This window comes from Athene noctua, chromosome 13 (assembly GCF_965140245.1).
Source record: "Athene noctua chromosome 13, bAthNoc1.hap1.1, whole genome shotgun sequence".
NCBI classification, from domain to species: domain Eukaryota; kingdom Metazoa; phylum Chordata; class Aves; order Strigiformes; family Strigidae; genus Athene; species Athene noctua.
Genome location: NC_134049.1, coordinates 19,984,195 through 20,004,554, shown reverse-complemented (window position 1 = coordinate 20,004,554; position 20,360 = coordinate 19,984,195). Strand labels below are relative to the sequence as shown.

Genomic DNA, 20,360 nt, shown 5'->3' with positions numbered 1-20,360 from the left:
TTTCCAAGGCTGAAGAACAGAAGAGTTTCTGGTTCATTAGAGGAATGTCTGTTTAGCTTGAATCTAATTCTTGATAGCGCTGTGGCCAGAACTCTGAGCCAGAATAAATACATTAAATTCAGTCTATGGCCTTGGTTTGTGAAATACTTAGTTGTTCAAAGAATGAAATTTTGAGTCACCAAAGGTGAGAGCTGTAACACTGAGAGGGAGTGAAGCCTTTGGAAGTTGCCTCTGTTGCAAGTAAGAAGGTAGGAGAAAAGTGGCTTCCCTCAGCTTTATCTTTTTATGGCCCAAACAAGTAAAGGCTGTCAGTAAACAAGTAAAGTCTCTGATCAGGCCTGAGGTGCTTGGGTGTGATTACAGTATTAGTCACGATCGCAATGTTATTTGTCCTCTAGATACAGCTGGGTTTTGTACTTGGGCAATGAGAGTCTCAACAAGGAAAGTTTGGGCATTCTTCAGAGACGTAGCAGGAAAGACAGTAGAGATATCTCCTTGTCTTGTCTGGTTCTGCTGAATCACAGTCCCAGCAGTCACAGGATACAGGAACTGTTCCTCAACAACTCTCCCAAGGAGAGAGGACAGAAAGAAGGAAAGACGCAGAGCTCTGGGTTTGAGAGAGCAGCCTGCAGCTCCATGAAAGCAGTTCGCTTGCTTTCCAGCACTTTGTATTGTCCTAGGAGGTGTTCCCTGACAGCACAGTGCTAGCCAACAGCAGTGAAACTCCACACTTGACTTCAGCAGAGGGTAAAAGTGTTTCAGTCCTAACCAAAGCACTGCTGGGTTTTCTATTAAAAACACCCCAAAACAGCTGTGAGTTATGCCCAATAAGTTTAATAATTGATGAAACCATAGCAAGTGACAACTACAAAATACAAAGCAGACACAAAAAATGATGGCATAAAAGTGGAAAGGAATAGTGTCTGCGATGAAAAATGAAAGCAAAATACACTTAACAGAGGATATGGGTTCAGATAGAACACACATGGTCACATACAACACCGCATTAGTAACAGCACACACAGATACTCGTTATACTGGGGATTCTCACAGTTCTCCACTTCATCCCAGATGACAAGTAAATTGGTGGTTTTACTCTCTTACATAAATTCTTGTGCACACAACATCATCAGCACCAAAGGTCTGGAAAAGAAACAGAAATCAATCAGAAGAGATGGAACCAGCAGACATTTAACACCATTTTTTACTGTTATTTTTACTATAGCAGCTAGTTCTACAGTAGACATTTTCCTCTGTCTTTTGACAGACGCGAGTAAAGGAAGGAGTCATTTTGGAAGAGGAACACGATATAAGTGACCTTTATTCCAAAGCACAATTGATTTTGTCAGAATGATAAACAACACAGAAATTCCCTTTTTCTATAGTTTCTTGGCATGCATTTATAAATAAACATGCAAAAAGAAAGAGAATTTGGAATGTACTGTTGTTATATTTAGAAACAGCTTCAGAACTTTGAACTGGAAAGGCTGAGGGTGGAATTCAGATGGCATGTCAAAGGTATTCTTTGATATTTGCAGGTATAAATCATCGCAGTTCAAATGAAGTCAGTGGAGCAATGCTGAGGAACGGGAGAATGCATAATGCTGCTGCAAGGTGTTGACACACCATGCCAGGATACCGAAACCCTCTCTCCCAAGCTGTAATGTGGGCAGGGTCAATTACAACCTTTTTTGAGGATCCTGTGACCTTAACCAGTGAATTTGTTGACTATGATAAGGGTCTGAAATGCAGACACACAATGGAGATCAAACTCATTTCACATGACTAAACATCTATGAGATCTCACAATTTTGATCACTACACATCTGACAGTCGCTGACTTACTACAGACTATGTCCCGTTATCATCCCATTTCTTACGCCAGATTCGGTACCTCAGAGTACCTCGACTTTCCAGATACTTGGAGGTGGTGTTCTATGATGGTGTACCACTGACTGCAGTTTTTAAATTGCTCTGTAGCTCAGCACTTAGAAGGCAATTCTACCACAGCAATATTGCAGTACAGATTATCAGGACATTTAGGCAGGACACTGATTGTGACAGCTGTCTGCGAAAGCCACCTGCACCCCAAAGTGTTTGTGTGTAATTTCAGGTCTGGCAGGCTAAAATCTAAGCATGCAATTAAACATGAGGGAAATAATGGGTGCAAGAGTGAGGAAATACTGACTGCAGAAAACTTCATGTTCAGCTACGCTGACAGACAGTTTCGAGCTCACCACTAACAGGTTGTGAGGTGGGATGTTTGGCTGTTAATAACTGCCAAGGTCTCACTGAAAAATATAATTAACACCTACCCCAGTGTGTTAGGAAAATTCAGCTGGACTTAATTTGGTTTAATGCTTTCTACACCTGTGTTGGCCAACACATCTTCGAAAGAATTTGGCTTTAAAACTGATTCTGGCTTACATTTTGTTCACTTTATTGAGAAGTCATCTGTTAGAAATTATGAGATATAGGCTTTGGTTTTATGCATATAAATCGATTATCATATCAATCTTTATATACATTTTTAGCTCCAAAATGAACGTTAAAGGATGCAGATAGTTCTCTTTGCCCACAGCACCAGCTGCAAATACCCTTGCTATGGCTTCCTTCAACACTTTCAAAATTATACACAAAGGCAAAATTAATTTGGCAGGAGCTTTGCCAGAGGAAGCAAGTCAGAGTCAAGAACATCTAGGGCTTGAGGTTGTCTGTGGAGACTGGAAGGTCACCATGACAGTGATTGTCTTTCTGTGGTACATTCAGGCACTTCTATGTACAATGAAGTTTGGGTCCCCCGCTGCTATTTCAACACAAATCATAAATAATAGTAAAACCGTCTTTGTGTAGTGTTCTTCAAGAGCTGGCACGGCCCCAGTCTGACAAATGGAGCTGCACAGCTATGCAGCCACATCTTGTGATGTGCGTGGGTGCCACACCAGCCAGTTCTAATGAGAAAGGCTGCGGCAGCAGTTTGCCAAAACTCTTGTAACCTCCCTAGTAAATTTATGTCTATTCCTCCAGGGAAATCGAGACAAACTCTTTCCCCTAAACCTGTGCAGCAGCAGTTATTCTCACAACAGATCAGCAGCTGTATTGAGAGGGAACACTGCAGGGAAGAGTGGATTGAAATCAATGTGATCCATACTGCAAGTCTGTCCTAGGATGCCACTGTAGGTCTGAGTGTCTGAAATTTTAGTGTCCACTTCTGCGACTGCGCTCCTGGGCAGAGCCCGCTCCTGACATCAGTGTAGTCTGATGGGCAGCTTCCTTGCAAGACCCACAGGAGGCAGCGTAAAAATAAAGATAAAAATTTGTGGAGAAAGAAAAAAGAAATAATAACTTTCTGGGAAAGCTCAGTAATGTGGGTGCCTCCAGAGTGCATTGCAGAGACAGCAAGTCCACTGTGCGTACACACAGACTGAATGTTGTGCGCTCACAGAGTCACAACTTGACACATTTGCGAAAAAGCGCAATTGCTGTTTGTTTTGAACGTACAACATCCAGCTCCAGCTGGACTGCTGCACTCCTGAAAATCTCAGGCAAAGGACTGCACTCAAACTGTTCTGTCAGGATAACAAGTGCAGAAAACATGGACATACCTGGGGAACACAAATACACAACAGTCTTAATCAGTTGCTATACACAAGGATTGTCATTCCCTGCAACACACGAGTCTCACTGTCTGGAAAACCACTAATTTAACACAATCAGATCTTTAAATCTAGATTGTAAAGAGATAAAATTCATTCGAAGTCCAATTACAATGACACTGGAGAACTATGTACCCAATGGGCACTTCTCAAATAGCCTGGCATCCTTTCCTTGGAGACTCAGCTTAAGTTATGTGGCCTCTGACCTGTTTCGGGAATAAGCTGCATTTTTAGCACTGAGATTTTACATCTTATACCCATTCAGATGATCAGCAACCTAATTCCATACTGAAGCACAGAAATAAATGGCTTTGATTGTCATGGTCATGTACGTGGTTTAAATGTGGACTTATGTAAAAGCTGTTTCCCTATCTTACTAGCATTGCTGATATAACTCCACTAAATTTTGCTATACAAAGGAAAGAGAAACGTGTTCAAACTTGCTGCATTCCTTTTCTCGTGGTTCCTCACAGAAACGTTTAATGTAGAGCTGGGCCCAAGCTCAGGGGAAGATCCAAATCAAAAGGCTGTTACTCCTCTGTCCTTCACACTTAAATCCTTGTATTCAGGAGTAGAATGAAACCGTTTAATGTCTATGACTCTAATTCTAGATTGGAAAGGTGACAGTTCCTGTCAGAACAAGCAGACTAAAGATTTCCATGATCCAAAGGAGTAGAACTTCCTAATAAAAAGGAAGAGAGCAAGCAATCCTAGCTATTTGGTGGTGAAGTTTCACCAGAGCAACTAAAAATGTGCAAGACTACCAAACTGCAATTCAAATCTAATGAGAAGATGCAGGATTTTCAAATGCCACCTTTTCACCAGTTTGCAAAGGTCCCTTATCTTACAAAATGCTACAAGGCAAGGCTTCTATCTAAATCTAAAATAGGATTTTAAATGTGCAATGACTGCAAATTACAGAATTGCTTTCTTCACTTAGCTTGTCATAATCTGTAGCTAAGAGTCCAAAGCACACTGCAAACAAAGCCCTGTGCAGGGGGATAATCCAATAAATTGACCTCTCTCGGTTCACTCACAATCTGATGAACACTGACATCATTAGAGATTAAAAGAGAATTACAGGGCAGTAATATATTATTGTATGGGTAAATCTGCTCTTTGAAGGCCTTCTTTATAAACATTTGCTGAGAAGCCTTTGTGATAAGTGGAGCACACAGTGTAATTAGGCAGACTGTCATTGAAACAATCACCTGGGAAAGATCACTTCTGCCAGTGTATGCAAAAATCCCCTCTTATCTGCTTATGACTGACCAACCTGCAGAGGCAACTCACAAAAGGAAGACAGAATACATCAGCAAACAAATGGAGAAGAGAAGCTATTACTTAAATGAAACCTGAGAAAAGGTTTTGTCCACATGCAAACTTCCATGTTACCCAGAATAAAGATATAAATATTCACAATAAAGATATATGCATTTTTCCTTCCTCCTCCTGACTCCCATAATGTTTTATGAAAGACGTTGATCATTATGGGGCCATAGCCACAGAAGGTGCAGCCACCACTTTCAAACTTGGATATTAACAGCAAATCACTCAATATACAACCATGCTTTCTGCAGGATATCAATCAACAGAACCACGCAAAATCAGGTAATTTATCAAAGTGCCTAAATGTTTGTATTTGTGTTTGAGAACTGCTATATTATACAGTTTCCTCAGAGTCATGCAGCATGTAATAACACGAGGCAATGGTATCTCCCAGTAGCAATCCTGAAGGCCAGTACATGGCTCACATTTAAGCTACATACAGGATCAGATGCATCCAAGATGCAAATGGCTTTGCTTTCTTCCTCTGCTTCCTCTGCTTATGTGTTTGGTATGTGACCCAGACCAGGCTGTGCTAGTGAGCAGGGACTGCATATCCCTATGCCCCCTTGTAAATCTGCTCGTGGTGAGTAGTAAATTAAAGCATTAGGTCCATGCAACACATATGTATGCATTATTACAGGCTTCAAAACTTCTATCAAGGCTGTTTAACACAAGGTCAGCAGCAAAACCCCCCACTGACCTCACTATGAGTAGACCCTTCTTTTGATACCTGATTTTGTTTAAGAGCACTCCTCAAAAACTATAGAAAAGTTCAACACTTAGGTAGTTTTAACATTGTTCAACACAAGGCTTAGGCATATCACAAATCTCAGCATTCGGCTGCAAAGTATCCTTCCAAATCTGCATTGACCCTTCTCACCTACTATGTTTAATTTTTAGAACCCAGCAATATAATTTAAAAAATGTTCACTCACTCATCTAGGCTCCATAGTTAAGCAGTTTTAATCAACACCATGATTTTTCTGGGGAGGGAATGTAGAATAGAAACCATGCTTGAAACCCCCCTAATGTTCTGATCTTTGACCCTTGCTATAATTGATTCTGAGAACCCCTGTGTGATACATGAACTGTGTAAAATGTGGTCTGAGGCTGTTTTTAAAGCCCCTCTTCAGTAATTATCCACTTTAAAATGTTTGCGTGTTACACATTAAACTAAAATCTATAGAGGCATGAGCAGCCATGATAGCAGCAATACAGATAAAAGTCTGAAAATAAATGTTTCTCATTTGAATAGCTAACATTTGGAAGCAGCGTCCTTTAACTTTGTGAAGAGCAGACCTTTTGTTCTTCTGACTTACATAAGTGACTGATAGCTCATTAATGTCCCTGACAAAAACACACAGCAACAGCAAAAACTTCTAGAGTGTAAAAGAAAAGGGAAGAAAAAGCATATTAGAATAGACTTAATCACAGATCTTAATTTTCAGAAGAGGAAATTTTTTTTGGTGTTATATTCTCATCTTGATTGCTCAAATGCTAATCCAAGTATAGTTTATATATATTGCTAATCCAAGTATAGTTGTAAATACAGATATTCCGACTCTGTATGCATTAGAGTCCTAAAGTACAATACAATACAATATAATCTAAAGATACAGTCAAAACAAACAAATGTGGACTTTGATGGGGTTCTATCCTTTTCATCCTCCATATTGCATATTCCATGTAATTTTTTTATCTACATTGTTCAGTTCTTCTAAAAATGCAGCACTGAAATCCTAGCAAGTGTATCAGATGAGATTAGAATAAACAGCACTGATGAGAGTAGTTGCAATGTTCTAAGACACTCACTGCACCTTTTTTATAAAGCAGAGCTTGATCCTTCTTCCCTTATTCAGATGAAAGGACTCTGTTTTCCAACAGGACTTCAGACCAATATCTGCCATTATACAAGCCAAATATTATTTATGCTGCTAATAAGAATAATCTCATTCTCCATGCTGCAGAGAGCTAAGGAGAACTAAAGGCAAATTTAACTGGTACCTGAAAGTAAAGAAAACCTTTGCTAACTAGTTTGTTCCCAGCATCTGTGTACCAGAGGACGTGATGTGACATGGAAGAGCATCATATTGCTCCAAGGGAGTATCTTTGAAGAACATAAGGAATTCTTCTACTAGGATGCAAGAAAGATTGATAATTATACAGTAATATGGTTTCTATTTTAGCTCTGTGGTAGTCATGACAATTCAACACTGATTTTTTTTTTTTATTGTACATGATAATAAATGCATTTTATTTAACATGCTGTGTTGGGAGAAAAAGATATTCTTCCCCTAGGAAAATGTTACACTCAAATGGACCCCCTAAGCAATGCAGCATATGAGATCAAAATTATGTGGCAAAGCTCCAACATTTATGAAGCCAGTATTAGCAGAGTAAAACTCTTTCCTTACCCCCTGCCTGTTGCCCCAAGCCTTTTTTCCATTCATGGCTCAGTCTACCACAGTTTAGATTCCTTCTTGCAACTTCTTCCAAATGGAATATGAGTTTCCTTGATTCCTTCTGCAAATGCATGTAATAGCTAAGAAGGAGACGCAAGGCTTCTTGAAAGATTTCTTTGGACAGAGAAACAGCAGCAAAGACTGTGAGAATAAGTATCAGCCTTATAGAGTTCCTAAACTGCTACATCACAGGCTCTGCCCCATAAAGACAGCGTCCCATCTGCAGACATCTAGAAGTTCACAAGTATGTGGTTTCCTTCTGCTTATTTAAGGCGCTCTGCCAGAACTGAAACAGAGAAAGCTTACCAAAGCACATCGGAAAGAGTAAAGGAACAGAAAATATTTCTTAGGTAAGTAGGGAGGTTTAAGAAGTGTGAAGATGGGAATTGTTAAATGTTTGTTTTGAAGTCATATGGGCAGCAAAACTGAATGAGAATGAATTTCACATCCTAAAGGACCCTAACAAAGCTGGGAGGATGGAAGAAGAAAGAAGACAAAGAAAGATCTTTTCTTCTCGCTGTGATCTTAGTTTTGAAGAAGTAAGATGTAAGTGGGGATGTGCAGACTCAGATCCAAGGAAAATTTCCAAGCATAAGATAAAATAATCTTGGTTGAATCTTTCTTCACTGGAGTGATGAAAAACCCCAACACAGTTGAGAGACAACAGATCAAAAGAGATCACAGGGTGTTCTCACTAAGAGCTCCTATTCCTACTTTGTTCCCTGTTTCAGTTGAGGAACACACCTCAGCCAATCCCTTCAGGTAGTTTAGCTTCTAAAAGCCAAATAATGGTCTGCAGAGAATACTAGGCTTCTAAAATTAGGGGCCACAGACAAGAAAACGTAACTTCCCTTACTCTCTTCTGTCTTCTTTCAAACAGTAAAACCCTTTGGTGTCTCCCAGAAGGGTTAATTTTGGCCATCTTAACTTCTCCAAAGGACCAGAAACCTCACACTCATCACCACCATTACCCCTACAAACACCTCGCTGTTGAGCTTTAGGGTGTAAGAAGATTTTGAACATGCTGATCCATGAATTTAAAAGATTTGTACACTCAGTCTCATCAAATGTCATGAGGGGCTTGAAAATCTTTATCCTGAGGACCTAGTAATGTCCTAATATTTAATAAAGCAAAAAAGGTCATTATGCTCCAGAAAAGAGGTAGGAGAATGGAACTGCATAGTTTAAATAGTAAAAGACAGAGAGAATGATCTGGATCACCTGGATGCAAACACTATGTTTTCATAATGGCCATGGTAAAATCGTACATTGCAACCAATGATCGTAGTCCCAACTTGCAGGAGAGGGGAATGGGATCAGTCTGGGGAATCAGAAAACAGGAACATTACTTGGGATCATCATCAGCTGAGCAGGAGTTCCCAAAGAAGCGTTAACAAAGTCTCTGCATATAAATCAATAATTTCAGCTAAGAGTAGGGAGATGAAGTCACCACTACATCAGATGCTAGTGTGATTTCTAGCAAAACAGTATGTGTGGTTCTGGTGTTCATAGTTTGGAAAGGAAATTGGTAAATTGGAGGGGATTATAGAAACATCGGAAGAATGATTCAAGGAAAGCTTGCTTTATGTTGAAGGGCTCACGGTCTTCCAATGGTGTAGCTTAACAATGAGAAGGTTCTTCCAAGAAATGACTTCATCAGTGTTGTTAAGTGAGGTATTTGCAATAACAAAATTCAGACATATTATTGAGGTCCTTTTACACATAATATGTAATGATTGGAAGTTGAATCTAGACATATACAGATTAGAAATAATGTGTTTATTTTAGTGACTAGAAAATTAACCAGTAAAACAATTTACCAGAAGTTGTGATTGAGTTCCTATAAATGGAAATATTTTAATAAGCAGGTTTTTCTAATTTAAATCCTAATTTGAAAAATAATTAATTCAGAAAAGCTCAACAGACTCTATTATATAAGAAAAAAGATTAGATGGCTTTATAATCTTTGAATCTGGTTTCTTAACCAACCTCATTCTTCTTCCCCAGCAGGGTAAGTTCACATTGCTGATTGCAGGAGGCAATTGCATTATGACTGGCTTTCTTGCTTTGCTTGGAGCCGTTAACAGCTGCCTCACTACTTTGTTGCTTGAATAATAAACTACAGAAATGTATTGTTAGAAAGCTGGAAAATTTATAGTTGAAAATATATTTTGTCCACTGCATTATATATAAAGATGTGAAGCAGAGATCAAAGCACTTTGCCTCCTAAAGTTTTTTGATAATATAAGGAATTCCAGTGGTTGAGTCAAAAGATCCAGAATTGGAGTATTCATTCAATAGAAACCAGTGTGATTTCACTAACAGCATACACCTCCTCATAAGAGGTGGGTGAACATTCCAAGATGTCTGGAATAAAATTAACACCTTAAAAACTTTTTGTTTACATTTGGTTAGGTTTGGGGCCCGTTTTTGTTTCAGATGCAATCTTAAAAATAGAGCTCCAACTGCTTTAGAGAAACATTGGGGAGGCTTTTTGTTTTTTAAAGTGCAGAGGTTTAGTTAGTGTGATAGTCTGAAATAAAACCTCCCTGCTTTGATGTTTTCTTACCCGTCACTCCAGCAGCCTGTCTTCTATGCCCAAACTGATGAGGCGTAACAGTCTAATCAACTATTTATCCGGAATTCACTAGCAAGAACATGTGCAATAAAATGATTCTGAACTCAGGCTGAACTGTGCTACTTGTAACTCAGAGAAGCTATGTCTTTATCCAGTTCTGGATATTGTTTCATTAACATAGAGGGACTACTGAAGAGAACTCAACTCTAACAGAAATAAGTACAATATAAATAAATAAACTGCACATGATTCATGGCGTAAATGATGAGGCAGTTGCAGAGGTACTGCTCAGCACCCTGGCTACAGCAACCCTGCTACCATATGGAAGGTCACACAGGACTGGGGGGATGTTGGCTGACAGCAAATGTTCAGTGTATTTCTGAGAAACTCATGAAGGCAGTTCTGAACTGGATTCAGAGATGATCAAGAAATTGAGGAAAGTGGCAGAGATGGGGGAAGAATTATATGTTGTTCATAAACAGAACGAGATGAGAGCATGCTAACAACATGCCACATCTTTCCTGCTATACACCATGTGATTGTCAGTAAGAAGCAACATATTATGCACATGCCTAAAAAAAAGAAAGTTCTCCAGAGACGAAGTCAAATGCCTTGATCTCCCTTTCACCAGAGAAAATCTGCAATAAATCAAGCAAATTCTTTGGTGATGGTGTGAATTTACAGAGCAGACGTGGCTGACTTGTGAATATTCTACCAGTAAAAGTATGGCAAAAGTTATAGCAATGAAATGCAAGTGAGAACCTGCATATATCTTCATTTGTCGTAAAAAAAAAAAAAACCATTTAAAAAGAAAGCAAAACCAGTGATGTATGAATTTGTATGTATGATGCAGAGGATTATGAAAATGGTAGTTTTCCAGACAGATTTAAGTAAGGCAAAATAGTAAGTCATACTACATGGTAACAAAAAACCTGTTAATACGGTGAATGTATTGGGTGGGTCCAAGGTTCTTACCAAAATCAGCTCATCATTAGCTAATTCTCGAGTCCAGTATGTTTTGGGGCCATCTCCCTCAACAAGAGTTTGTTTGCAATAGATCTTGTTTTCATTCTCCCAAGTGGCCAAACTCTGCAGGCAAGAAAACCATTAGGAATAACATTAATTATATTCCCCAGCAGCATGAGGCAGAGAGACAACAATGAGCAGTAGTGAGAATAATTGCTGCAGTAAAGGAGCAACACATAGATAACGGCAAAGGGAAAAAACCATCAGTGGAAAGTGGTGAAAGTCAAAATTACGGTGTGAAGGGGCATTTTGGAAACAGGTACATATTCATAGCAAAGTAACTGTAAATACGTCTTTTCGGTGTAAATCCACATTTGTTTACAAATTGAAAAGCCACCCAGTTTTCATAAAATGCTTGATGTTAAAAAGTATCATTCAGAAGTGTGATAATGTAGTGTCTACATTCCCAAGCATCTTTGTACACGTGTAGAGTTTGATCTGACATCTTATTTATCACTAGAGTCCTCTTAGTGTAAAAGCATAAAGAATCATATGTATCATGTTGTGGTCATAAATAATGCAGTATTTGTCACTTACAACCTTTCATGCTATATGGCATCGTGCCAAGTTAACTGTAAATTAAACACTGTGCTAACAAACTAGAATAAATCACAACTAAATTAAAGAAACTTTGTTAGAATTCTAGTGTTTATGATACTACTTTTTCAAGGTTGTGGATCTGGAGATTGAAATATCCTTGGGCATTTTTCCAAGCAGTTCAGTAATGACTATGAAACCACCGAAAAAAAAAAACCCAAACCCCACACAGGATTTTGTTTAGCTTTCACAAACAGGCAAGCCCTGACTCTGTTGCTTTTCATTCTAGCACTGAACTATTATTCAACAGTGCAATGGAACAGCTGTGCAGAAGGATGCCCTGAAATGAATGTGCAAGTAATCACTTTATAACTAGCACATGGGAGACATTCATTAGTCTGTGATTATATACATACACACATATATATGTGTGTGTCTGCACATGTGTGCATAAATTCAAGTTAACACTTCCCAGACTTTCTAAGGGAAAAACACTTTACTTTGATTTAAAATTAGCTGTTTACTTTATAAATATTTTTTCAAAACAATATTTTTGTAAGCCAACAAGCCATCTTAAATGACTGTTATAGAAGCTATGCCTTGCAGTACATCTACATATGACTTGCTCTTTGTCTGTATGAACAATGGATCAAGTTAGTTGGCAGAAAAAAACCCTCCACCCCATAAAGTGTATCAAAATCTATCACCAGTCAGCAATTTTGCCAGATATTCTAAATTACATTCTGAAGTATTATTTTATTATCTGTCAGTTTCTGCTCTGTGGCCACATCTTGTTTATATACACACAGCCGTACAACTTATTCTTGAGAGTGGACTATAAATAATTTCACAACACACGGAAAAAATTTACTACTTCAGAAAACACATTTCTTTCAGATTTTTCCAACTTTCATAGCTTACAGCCGTAATTATTGTTTTTCCATCTGCAGCAATAAATCCTTCTCTAGAAAGTGGGTCACATTTATTGTGTATGCATTATGCATGAAGACACTAAAATACTACTTTTGCCAAATAAGGTAAATTAACAAAGCCAGCAACACTTCCTGGACAAACTGTTAAATATGTGATAACTCATTCTAGAGATTAAGTGGATGTTCAAAATGTTCACTGACTCCCAGAATCTGCCTCTTCTTTTCATAAATCTAAATTCACAGCAATTGCACTGGAGAGAGTAAATTCTAAATTTTTAGTGGTGCAAATAGTCTCAGAAGCTGGCCCAAGAATTAGAAGAGATCATAGTTTGGAAAGTAGATTATTTTACCATCACAGAATACTTTTAAAACTGTATCCTCATTTGGGACTACATTCTGATACTCTTTATTCATACTTCTTTTATAAGTGTTTTATATATACTTCTAAGTGTGAGAGTAAAGTGCCTGAGGAAAGGATAATTAATCCGTACCTTCGGTAACTTTTTTTCAGACGGCAGCTATGATCACATCCCAGTGCTCCAATACCCCAGATCCCATGTATCTACACCAGCGAGAAGCTGGCGTCAGACGCTACTGACTTAAAGCCCCCTCCACAGCCACAGAAGTGGTTACAAAGGTAGAGGAGCAAGGGGCTCACACACAGAATCAAGCCCAAAACACTCCAGTGAACGCCCTCAAATGCACTTCTGCACTAGGAGATGGTGTAATTATGGCTGGTATAACACTAGCTGAAAGTCTGTCTTACACTGTTAAAGACTTATCTGATCAGCAAACGGGAGACATGCACTTGCAAAGGAATGAATGAAGATTTTGGCCCCAAACTACCAACAGTCTGCGGTCCTGCTTGTGAACTCGGCTGATTCAGTTTAGACAAAAGCTATGTCAAATTTGTGTGTTAAATCCTGACTCTTGAGGTCTCTCTCGCTCCACTGTTCCCCATGTTCCCATCAGGGACAGAGGCTGGGAGAGCTTTCACTGCGGCTGAGGTCTCCAGGGGAGAGGGAAGCAGAAAAAGCTGGAAAAAACCCTGCCAGCCAAGGAGCTAGGAAGCACGTACTCAAATTCTGCCTTTGCGACCTGCCATGCCCTGTTGCCTTCAGACTCCAGCTTTACCCTGCAAGAGGGAGAATGCTGGACAAGAACAAGAGGAGTGGTGACCATCAGGAACCCCCAGAGCGTTTCTGGGAAGAAGAGGGTGGAGGGCAGCAATGCCACTGACTGGGGACACTGCCACCAGATGTGTTTGTCCCATCTAAAAAGAACTTGGTAACACACCCCCCCTACACACACGCCCCAGCTCTCCTCCTACCCTGCACTTTCGTCCATCCACCGTCTCCTCCTCAAAGCTCTCCCCGATTTTGAAGTTGATCTCGGTGGTGCGGACAGTGGTGGAAGTTTTGATGTAGAACTGGTCCCCGTCCTGGCGGATCTCCACGTGGGGTTTGGAGGCGGCAGCCACCGCCACCTTCCTGAGCATGGCATTGACACCTGGGGAAGCGCGGAGGAGGCAGAGCCTGAAGTCGCCAGCCGCGTCTGGGGCTGAGCTCGCCCAGCACCACCGGCAGTCCGGGGCAGCCGGGGGGGCGAGAGGCCGGCGGCGGCGCGGCCGCGGGGCACCCGCGTAGCCCCGCCGCAGAGCTCGGCACGGCGCGGCGCGGCCCGGCGCCCCCCCGGCAGCTCTGCGCGGGCGGCCAGCGCGGGGCCGTGCAGGGATCCCCGCGGCAGAGCGCGGCGGCAGCCGCCGGGCCAGGACCCCCGGCGGCCGCAGGTGAGGCTCCCCCCGTGCCGTGCCTGCGATCGCCCCCCCGCGCCGGCTGAGCCCCTCCTGCCCGCGGTCGGCGCACGGGGCTCTCCCGGGTGCCTGCCCCGGGAGGGCACCGGGGCGCGGCTCCGGCTGCAGCCCCCCCGCTCCCCGCCCCGCGGCCCCCTCCCGCGGGACACGGCCCCGGGTTGCCCGCGGCCCGCCGCCAGGCTCCCCCGCGCCTCACCCAGCGCCTTGAGGAGCTCGTCGAAATTCTCGCTGCTCCTCATCTTCCAGGTGCCGGCGAAGTTGGGCATGGCGGGGCGGGCGCTGCGGACGGCGGCGGGGACGCGGCGCTGCTGCTCGCTCTCCGGCTCAGGCACCTTGTGAGCGGGGCGGACCGCGGCGGCGGCTGGGAGGGAGAGCGGGTCACACCCACCCGGCCCCCCACCCCTTCCCCCGGGGCCCGCACCACGCCGCCAGACAGCCGGCCCCCTCCCAGCCACGGCCCTGCCAGCCAGCCGTCCATCTGTCCATCCATCCGCCTATCCGTCCATCCATCCATCTGTCCATCCATCCATCCATCTGTACGTCCATCCACCTGCCTGTCCATCCATCCATCCATCCATCCATCCATGCTTCCCGTCCTCCATCCAGCACTCCCTACCTGCCTACCTTGCAGCCCACCTCGTGCCTCAGGGGCTGTCCCATGCAGGAGAGCCCGATTGTCACTTGTCCCACGGCTGGGGTGGACGCTGAGGACTTGACAAAAGGCCCCAGAGGCAGGCAGGGAAGGGAGAGGGCAATACAAATAAGGGCAGGCTCTCTGGGCTCACGCTGGCTTGACCCCCGCCACGGCAGGGCCAAGGCGCTGCCCTACACACCTTCGCCCCGCGCTCCCCATGCTCACAGGCCTCCCGGCCCGGGGGCCGCCACCAAGGACCCTGCCCCCCGCACCCCTCGACTGGATGACTGCCAGGCTAAAGACTGTTGTAAGGAAGTTGTCGCTGCCCCCTGATGCAAGTCTGCCCCTTTGAGAAGGGTGAGGGACGAGGACCCAGACACTGTCTGTACCGTTCCCCAGTCACAGCCGCACACTCCCTCGTTGCTCTGTGGCGCTTTTGGCAGTTGAGGATACAGCTGTGGAACCAGAAGGTTTTCCAACTACATCAGAAAGAGCGGTGCCCGTGGTGGTCACAAGCTTTGGAGAAGTACATCAAGCTATTTCACACTTATTTACATTAACACCAATGTGTTATAGATTTGAGAGCTGCTCTGTGCCCTTCAGACTTGCCATGACTATTTCCATCGTCTTTGCTTAGAATCCCTCAGTTTCAGGTCAAAGATGCTAGTTTAAAGTTCCCTGTTGCAGCTGATTTATCCACATGGTTAAGGGGAACAGAATTTGATGGGTTAAGGCATATGGAGTTTTTCTGCTGCTGTTGTGCATAAGGAAATACTCAAAACATTCAGAGGTCTGTGATTTCCCACTCAGAACAGAGCCAGATGTATTTTAATTATAGGAAAACCTTTGCTGAGCCAACTTCATGGTACATTCACAACCATTCTTCACTTGTTAAACGCACTCTATAAAATGAACAAGTTGGTTACTTGAGGTATGTATAAAATGTGTTCACTCCTGGAAAATGTACAGATATGGCAGTTACTTTAGCCATATGTTGGGCAGGATTGACCAGTTCCTATATGCTGAAATTTGCTCTCATTTCTTATCCCAGGAAGAATTTTACCTGAGTAAGAACTATAAAGCAGAGCCAAATATTTGTCTGTTGATAGTCACCCTTTTTCTATTATTTTTTTTCCTGTCTTTTCAGGACACCCTGGAGACCTGACATAGTTCTTTGAAATATTTTGATGGAAAATGTGTTTTTTTTCCAGGAAATGAAAATTTCAGTGAGGAATATCTGTTTTCAGTAACAGGGTTTCTTTAAAAACAAACAAACAAACAAAAAACAAACAAAAAACAGAGCACAAAGCATTTTTCAGTTTTTGGTAAGTGCCAAAAGAATTAATCCCTGTCTGATATACTTTGTTTAAAAATTTTGAATTCCCTCAAAAAAAACTCCAAAACAAAGAAACAAAACACTTGGGGGGGAAAAAAAACAAACGAACAAAAAAAAAAACCACACCAAAAAAACCCCCCAACAAAACAAACCAGACACACAAATTATTTCCCTATTGCAGGTAGATTCAAGTCTTACAAAAAAAAAGGCTGCAGGCCCAACAAACCCATACCAAGCTTGTATATTGCTATGAAACAGCGAAGAGAACTATTGAGTCCCTCAGTTTCAAATTCCCTATGGCACAACTGAAGACATAATACCATGATCCAGGCACGCTTCCAGAATCCTGCAGAATATGCATACATGGAGCGCAGTGGAAGTGATAGGGCTCACTCTTTGCAGGACAAAGCTACCTATGACAATAAGCATGTGCAGCATAACCCAAATAGGAACCACCTATCTCTACCTGAGAAAATAAATTGGCCCAGAAGATTTGAAGGGGGGACAACTGACTCTTTAAAGGACCATTTAAGTTCCACAACTGTTCTTTCATTTGCTGCACCACTGATACAAAAAAGACCTACTCCAGTAGATGTTAGCTGTGAGAGTGTTTCTAAGATGTAGGACTTGTTTTCTAGGTGTTGGGCTGTGGCCATTGACCTATTTCATGAAGACCAGGAGAGAGCCTTCAGAATACCCTTCATCTAGAAAGTGCATCAAGCTAAAAGGAACAAGGGCCTTCAGGCAATAAAGGCTCTATTCTGCAACGGCAGTACACGGAGCTATTCATCCTAAAGATGTAGATATCAAACTGCATCTTTATTTTTATGATAATCTTATCTGAAGACTGTGAGGTACTGACCCACCTATGCAGCACAACTTCTAAAACAAAACTCCAGATACACTCCAGGGTGTCTAACTGCCTGGGTCTGGCAATGTGCGCATATTCACACCTTCTTTACACATAGAGGCAGTTTCCTTCAAGCACTGCATGCTGCCGACTCAGCAACTGTTTAGAATTAGATCTCGAAGTTCCACCACAGAAGGAATTGTCCCTCTCTGAGACTGAGGGGCCACTGCTGCTAGAACAGGCTGAAGACAGGCACGTTCATTTCCAGGGCCAATGTCTTCCCTCTCACCAGTAGTTCTTCATGTCCACATGCTTGTTGAACTGATCACCAACAGCCATTCTTCCCTTGCCCTTTGAGTTACATTTTTCTTTGTATCCTTTCTGTCTGCTTCTTCCCTTTCTTTTTAAATTATTTATGTTTTCCCTCTCTATCTCAAAAATATGCCCCCATATTTCTCTGGCTTTACTATATTGATTTAAAAGTTGAACCCCAACTCATAAGGAACCTAACTTCACTCCAACAAAAGTTAAAAGCAAAACAACTTTATATTCCAGTCCCTTAAGAGAGCTAAAGCTCAGTGAGTAAAATGGTCTTTTTGTTTTTTCATTCTGTGTTTTATGAAAATATTGTGGATTGTAATACCATTGCATTGTGGAATACAAATCCCCACTTAGGCTGATAAGACAACACAGTGAGATGTAACTTAAACGGCAACAAATTTCACATGGCTTATATACTGGTTACACCAACTAATACACACTTAATAATAAGGATATAAAAGCCAGTAAGACCTGAGTTTCTATTTCACAAGCTGTGATCATATCAGTTAGCTAATGCTATTAGATTCATTTGCATACTGAACTTTCTGGAGGAAAGGGAAGAAAAAAGTAAGGAAGAAAATATAGAAAGAAGCTTAAAGGAAATTAAAACAGAGGTGGGATGTAAGACCCATAAAGACACCAGCACAGGATGCCCAGAGGAGCTGTGCCTGCCCCCTCCCTGGCAGTGTTCAAGGCCAGGTTGGACGGGGCTTTGGGCAGCCTGGGCTAGTGGAAGGTGTCCCTGCCCATGGCAGGGGGGTGGGACTGGATGATCTTTAAGGTCCCTTCCAACCCAAACCATTCTATGAGTCTATGAATATATATAGCACTGTTATAATTAAAAAAAAAAAATAATTCAAGAGGAGACCAAATGTGAATTAGGACCAGTTTACTACATCTTGGATCACTCAAATGAAGGACAGAAGTAATAACACTGTGGCAGATAAGGCTCAAATCTCTACTCCTATAAAGTGACAGTAGCTCCACTGAGATCAGAAAGCTATACTGATTTATATTAGCTGAGAATATTGCTCATGGACTTTAAGCTTCATCATAGATCCTTATCCTAGCACAGCAGCAGTAGAAGATGTTTATCAGGTCATGCTGAAATAACCCAGACTGAAAAGGAGATCTACTTTTCTTTCAATCTCCTTCTGTATGTAATTTCACCATTAATGTTATGGAAAACAGTTTGATTTTCAAAACATCGTCCTCAGCAGTTTTTCCCCTTGGCATTTATTTTATTTACCTGAATCCCCTAAGGCTGATCCTTCCCTGCAGATGGACCTAATTAATCTTTCCAATGGTGCCCCTAAGACAAAAGAAAGTAATATATGTACAGATGGGACCAGAGCACTCCATCATCCATTCAAATAAGTGACCAGTAATGTGACCAAAACTATCCCCTTGAGGTTATTGACTGACCACTGTGAAGCCACACAAGGCTCAGTGTAAACAATAAATTTTATTTACAAAGGTGGTACCCCAGGAAAAAAAAAAAAAAAAAAAGATTGGTTTAAGGGAGAATATAATAAATTATTTCTGACATGAATAAATTATCCAACTGGAAGGCAAATTGCCATTGTAAATTTATCTGCCAAATTAATTTACAATGGGCCTCTAGCATGACAATAGGTGAAATGTAATATGAATGTATGCAGTGTAAACAGCATTTCTGGAGTGTTGCCTTGTATCTTCTACTGCACTCTCATTAAGTTGAAAAAATACCCCCTATTCCCAAGCTAAAATGCTAGAGGGACTTCCAGTCCCAAGTTATCCTTCTGGTTTTTGAGACTTAACTAATAGGAAAGTAAATAATGCTTGCATTTAGAGGTGGACAGTAAAGCGTTTGCCAGTTTTATGTTCGTTAAGAAAAATAAATGTTATCATCTTAATTCCTTCCCTTAAATATTCGCCTTCAAGGGGAACTAATTGATCCGTGTTCTCTTCCACAGTCAGGCTTTAAGCTGGCCACCTGCTCTTTCTATCTTCTTTTCTGCACTGCTACAAGGATACAATAAAACTGAGAACTGTTTTCTTAACCAAAGTAAAATTTGCTGCTCTTACTCTGAAAACAAAGGGAGTTTGATTGGCTTTTCACTTGGGCATTAATTCTGGAGACTGCTGCGCAATTTGATCCTGATCCAGCAATGCGTAGTAGCAATGCTAGTAACATAATCACTATGAACTGTGTTTTAGAGGGGCTCATGGGTGTGTTTTCCTGGGCTGGTACCAGAATAAACCCACAAATATCAGTGGAGAGAAATCAAGATCACTCAGTCTCAGACTAATATTCTGTCTGCAATATGAATTAGTTTAGGTCACTGCTTTGGAAAACCACTTTACTGCTAATTGGTTATACAGAAGGGTCATACTGAATAACCAATATCCAGACTAGATTTTTATTAGCTAGACCATTTAACACACGTGCATAGAATTTGAGCACTGATTGAGAGTGTTAGGAACATAAGTGACGTTACCTTCTGTCCAAACCATCCAGCTATCACCAACTGCCTTGAAGAGTTCCTGTCTCCCAAAAGTCAGATTTTGCATGTGGCTTGGCAGCTGAAAGGGAGTTAACAATCCCCAAGCCCCTTTGGTTCACATAAAGCAACATGGCAGAAAGTAACAGTTTTGAAGCAATGTTAACAATCCGCCAAGTTTAAAACACAGTCTTGTATGAACAGGAAAAAAATCTGTTCACATGATTAAACAGAGCTTTATGTTTTATTGGGTAAAATAATGTACTTCAGAAAGAAAAAGAAAAAAAGAATTTATTGAATTTCAGAATCCATGACAGTTGAGAATGGCCTGGGAGTGAAACTCATCCTCTGTGAAGAGCCTTACGCATGTTTTAATGGATTTTTTGTGGATCTGTGAATCAAG

General features: G+C 41.6%; 1 protein-coding gene across 1 annotated transcript; it reads right to left on the bottom strand.

Annotated features, from left to right (window-relative positions):
- Positions 1-823: 823 nt before the first annotated feature.
- Positions 824-14,663, bottom strand: CRABP1 (cellular retinoic acid binding protein 1). The gene is made up of 4 exons (XM_074917301.1): positions 14,530-14,663; positions 13,851-14,029; positions 11,001-11,114; positions 824-1,143 (listed from the first exon to the last, which is right to left on the bottom strand). The coding sequence occupies exons 1-4, from the start codon at positions 14,597-14,599 to the stop codon at positions 1,093-1,095; spliced, it is 414 nt and encodes a 137-aa protein (XP_074773402.1). The 5' UTR covers positions 14,600-14,663; the 3' UTR covers positions 824-1,092.
- Between the last annotated feature and the right edge of the window lie 5,697 nt (positions 14,664-20,360).

Bases quoted from the DNA above. Each gene is read 5' to 3' on its own strand.
- CRABP1 (XM_074917301.1), bottom strand. From the start codon at position 14,599: ATGCCCAACTTCGCCGGCACCTGGAAGATGAGGAGCAGCGAGAATTTC. The intron at 14,030-14,529 runs GTGAGGCGCGGG...GCGCTTCCCCAG, and splicing joins CGAGCTCCTCAAGGCGCTGG to GTGTCAATGCCATGCTCAGG. The intron at 11,115-13,850 runs GTAGGAGGAGAG...TCTTGCCTGCAG, and splicing joins TGGATGGACGAAAGTGCAGG to AGTTTGGCCACTTGGGAGAA.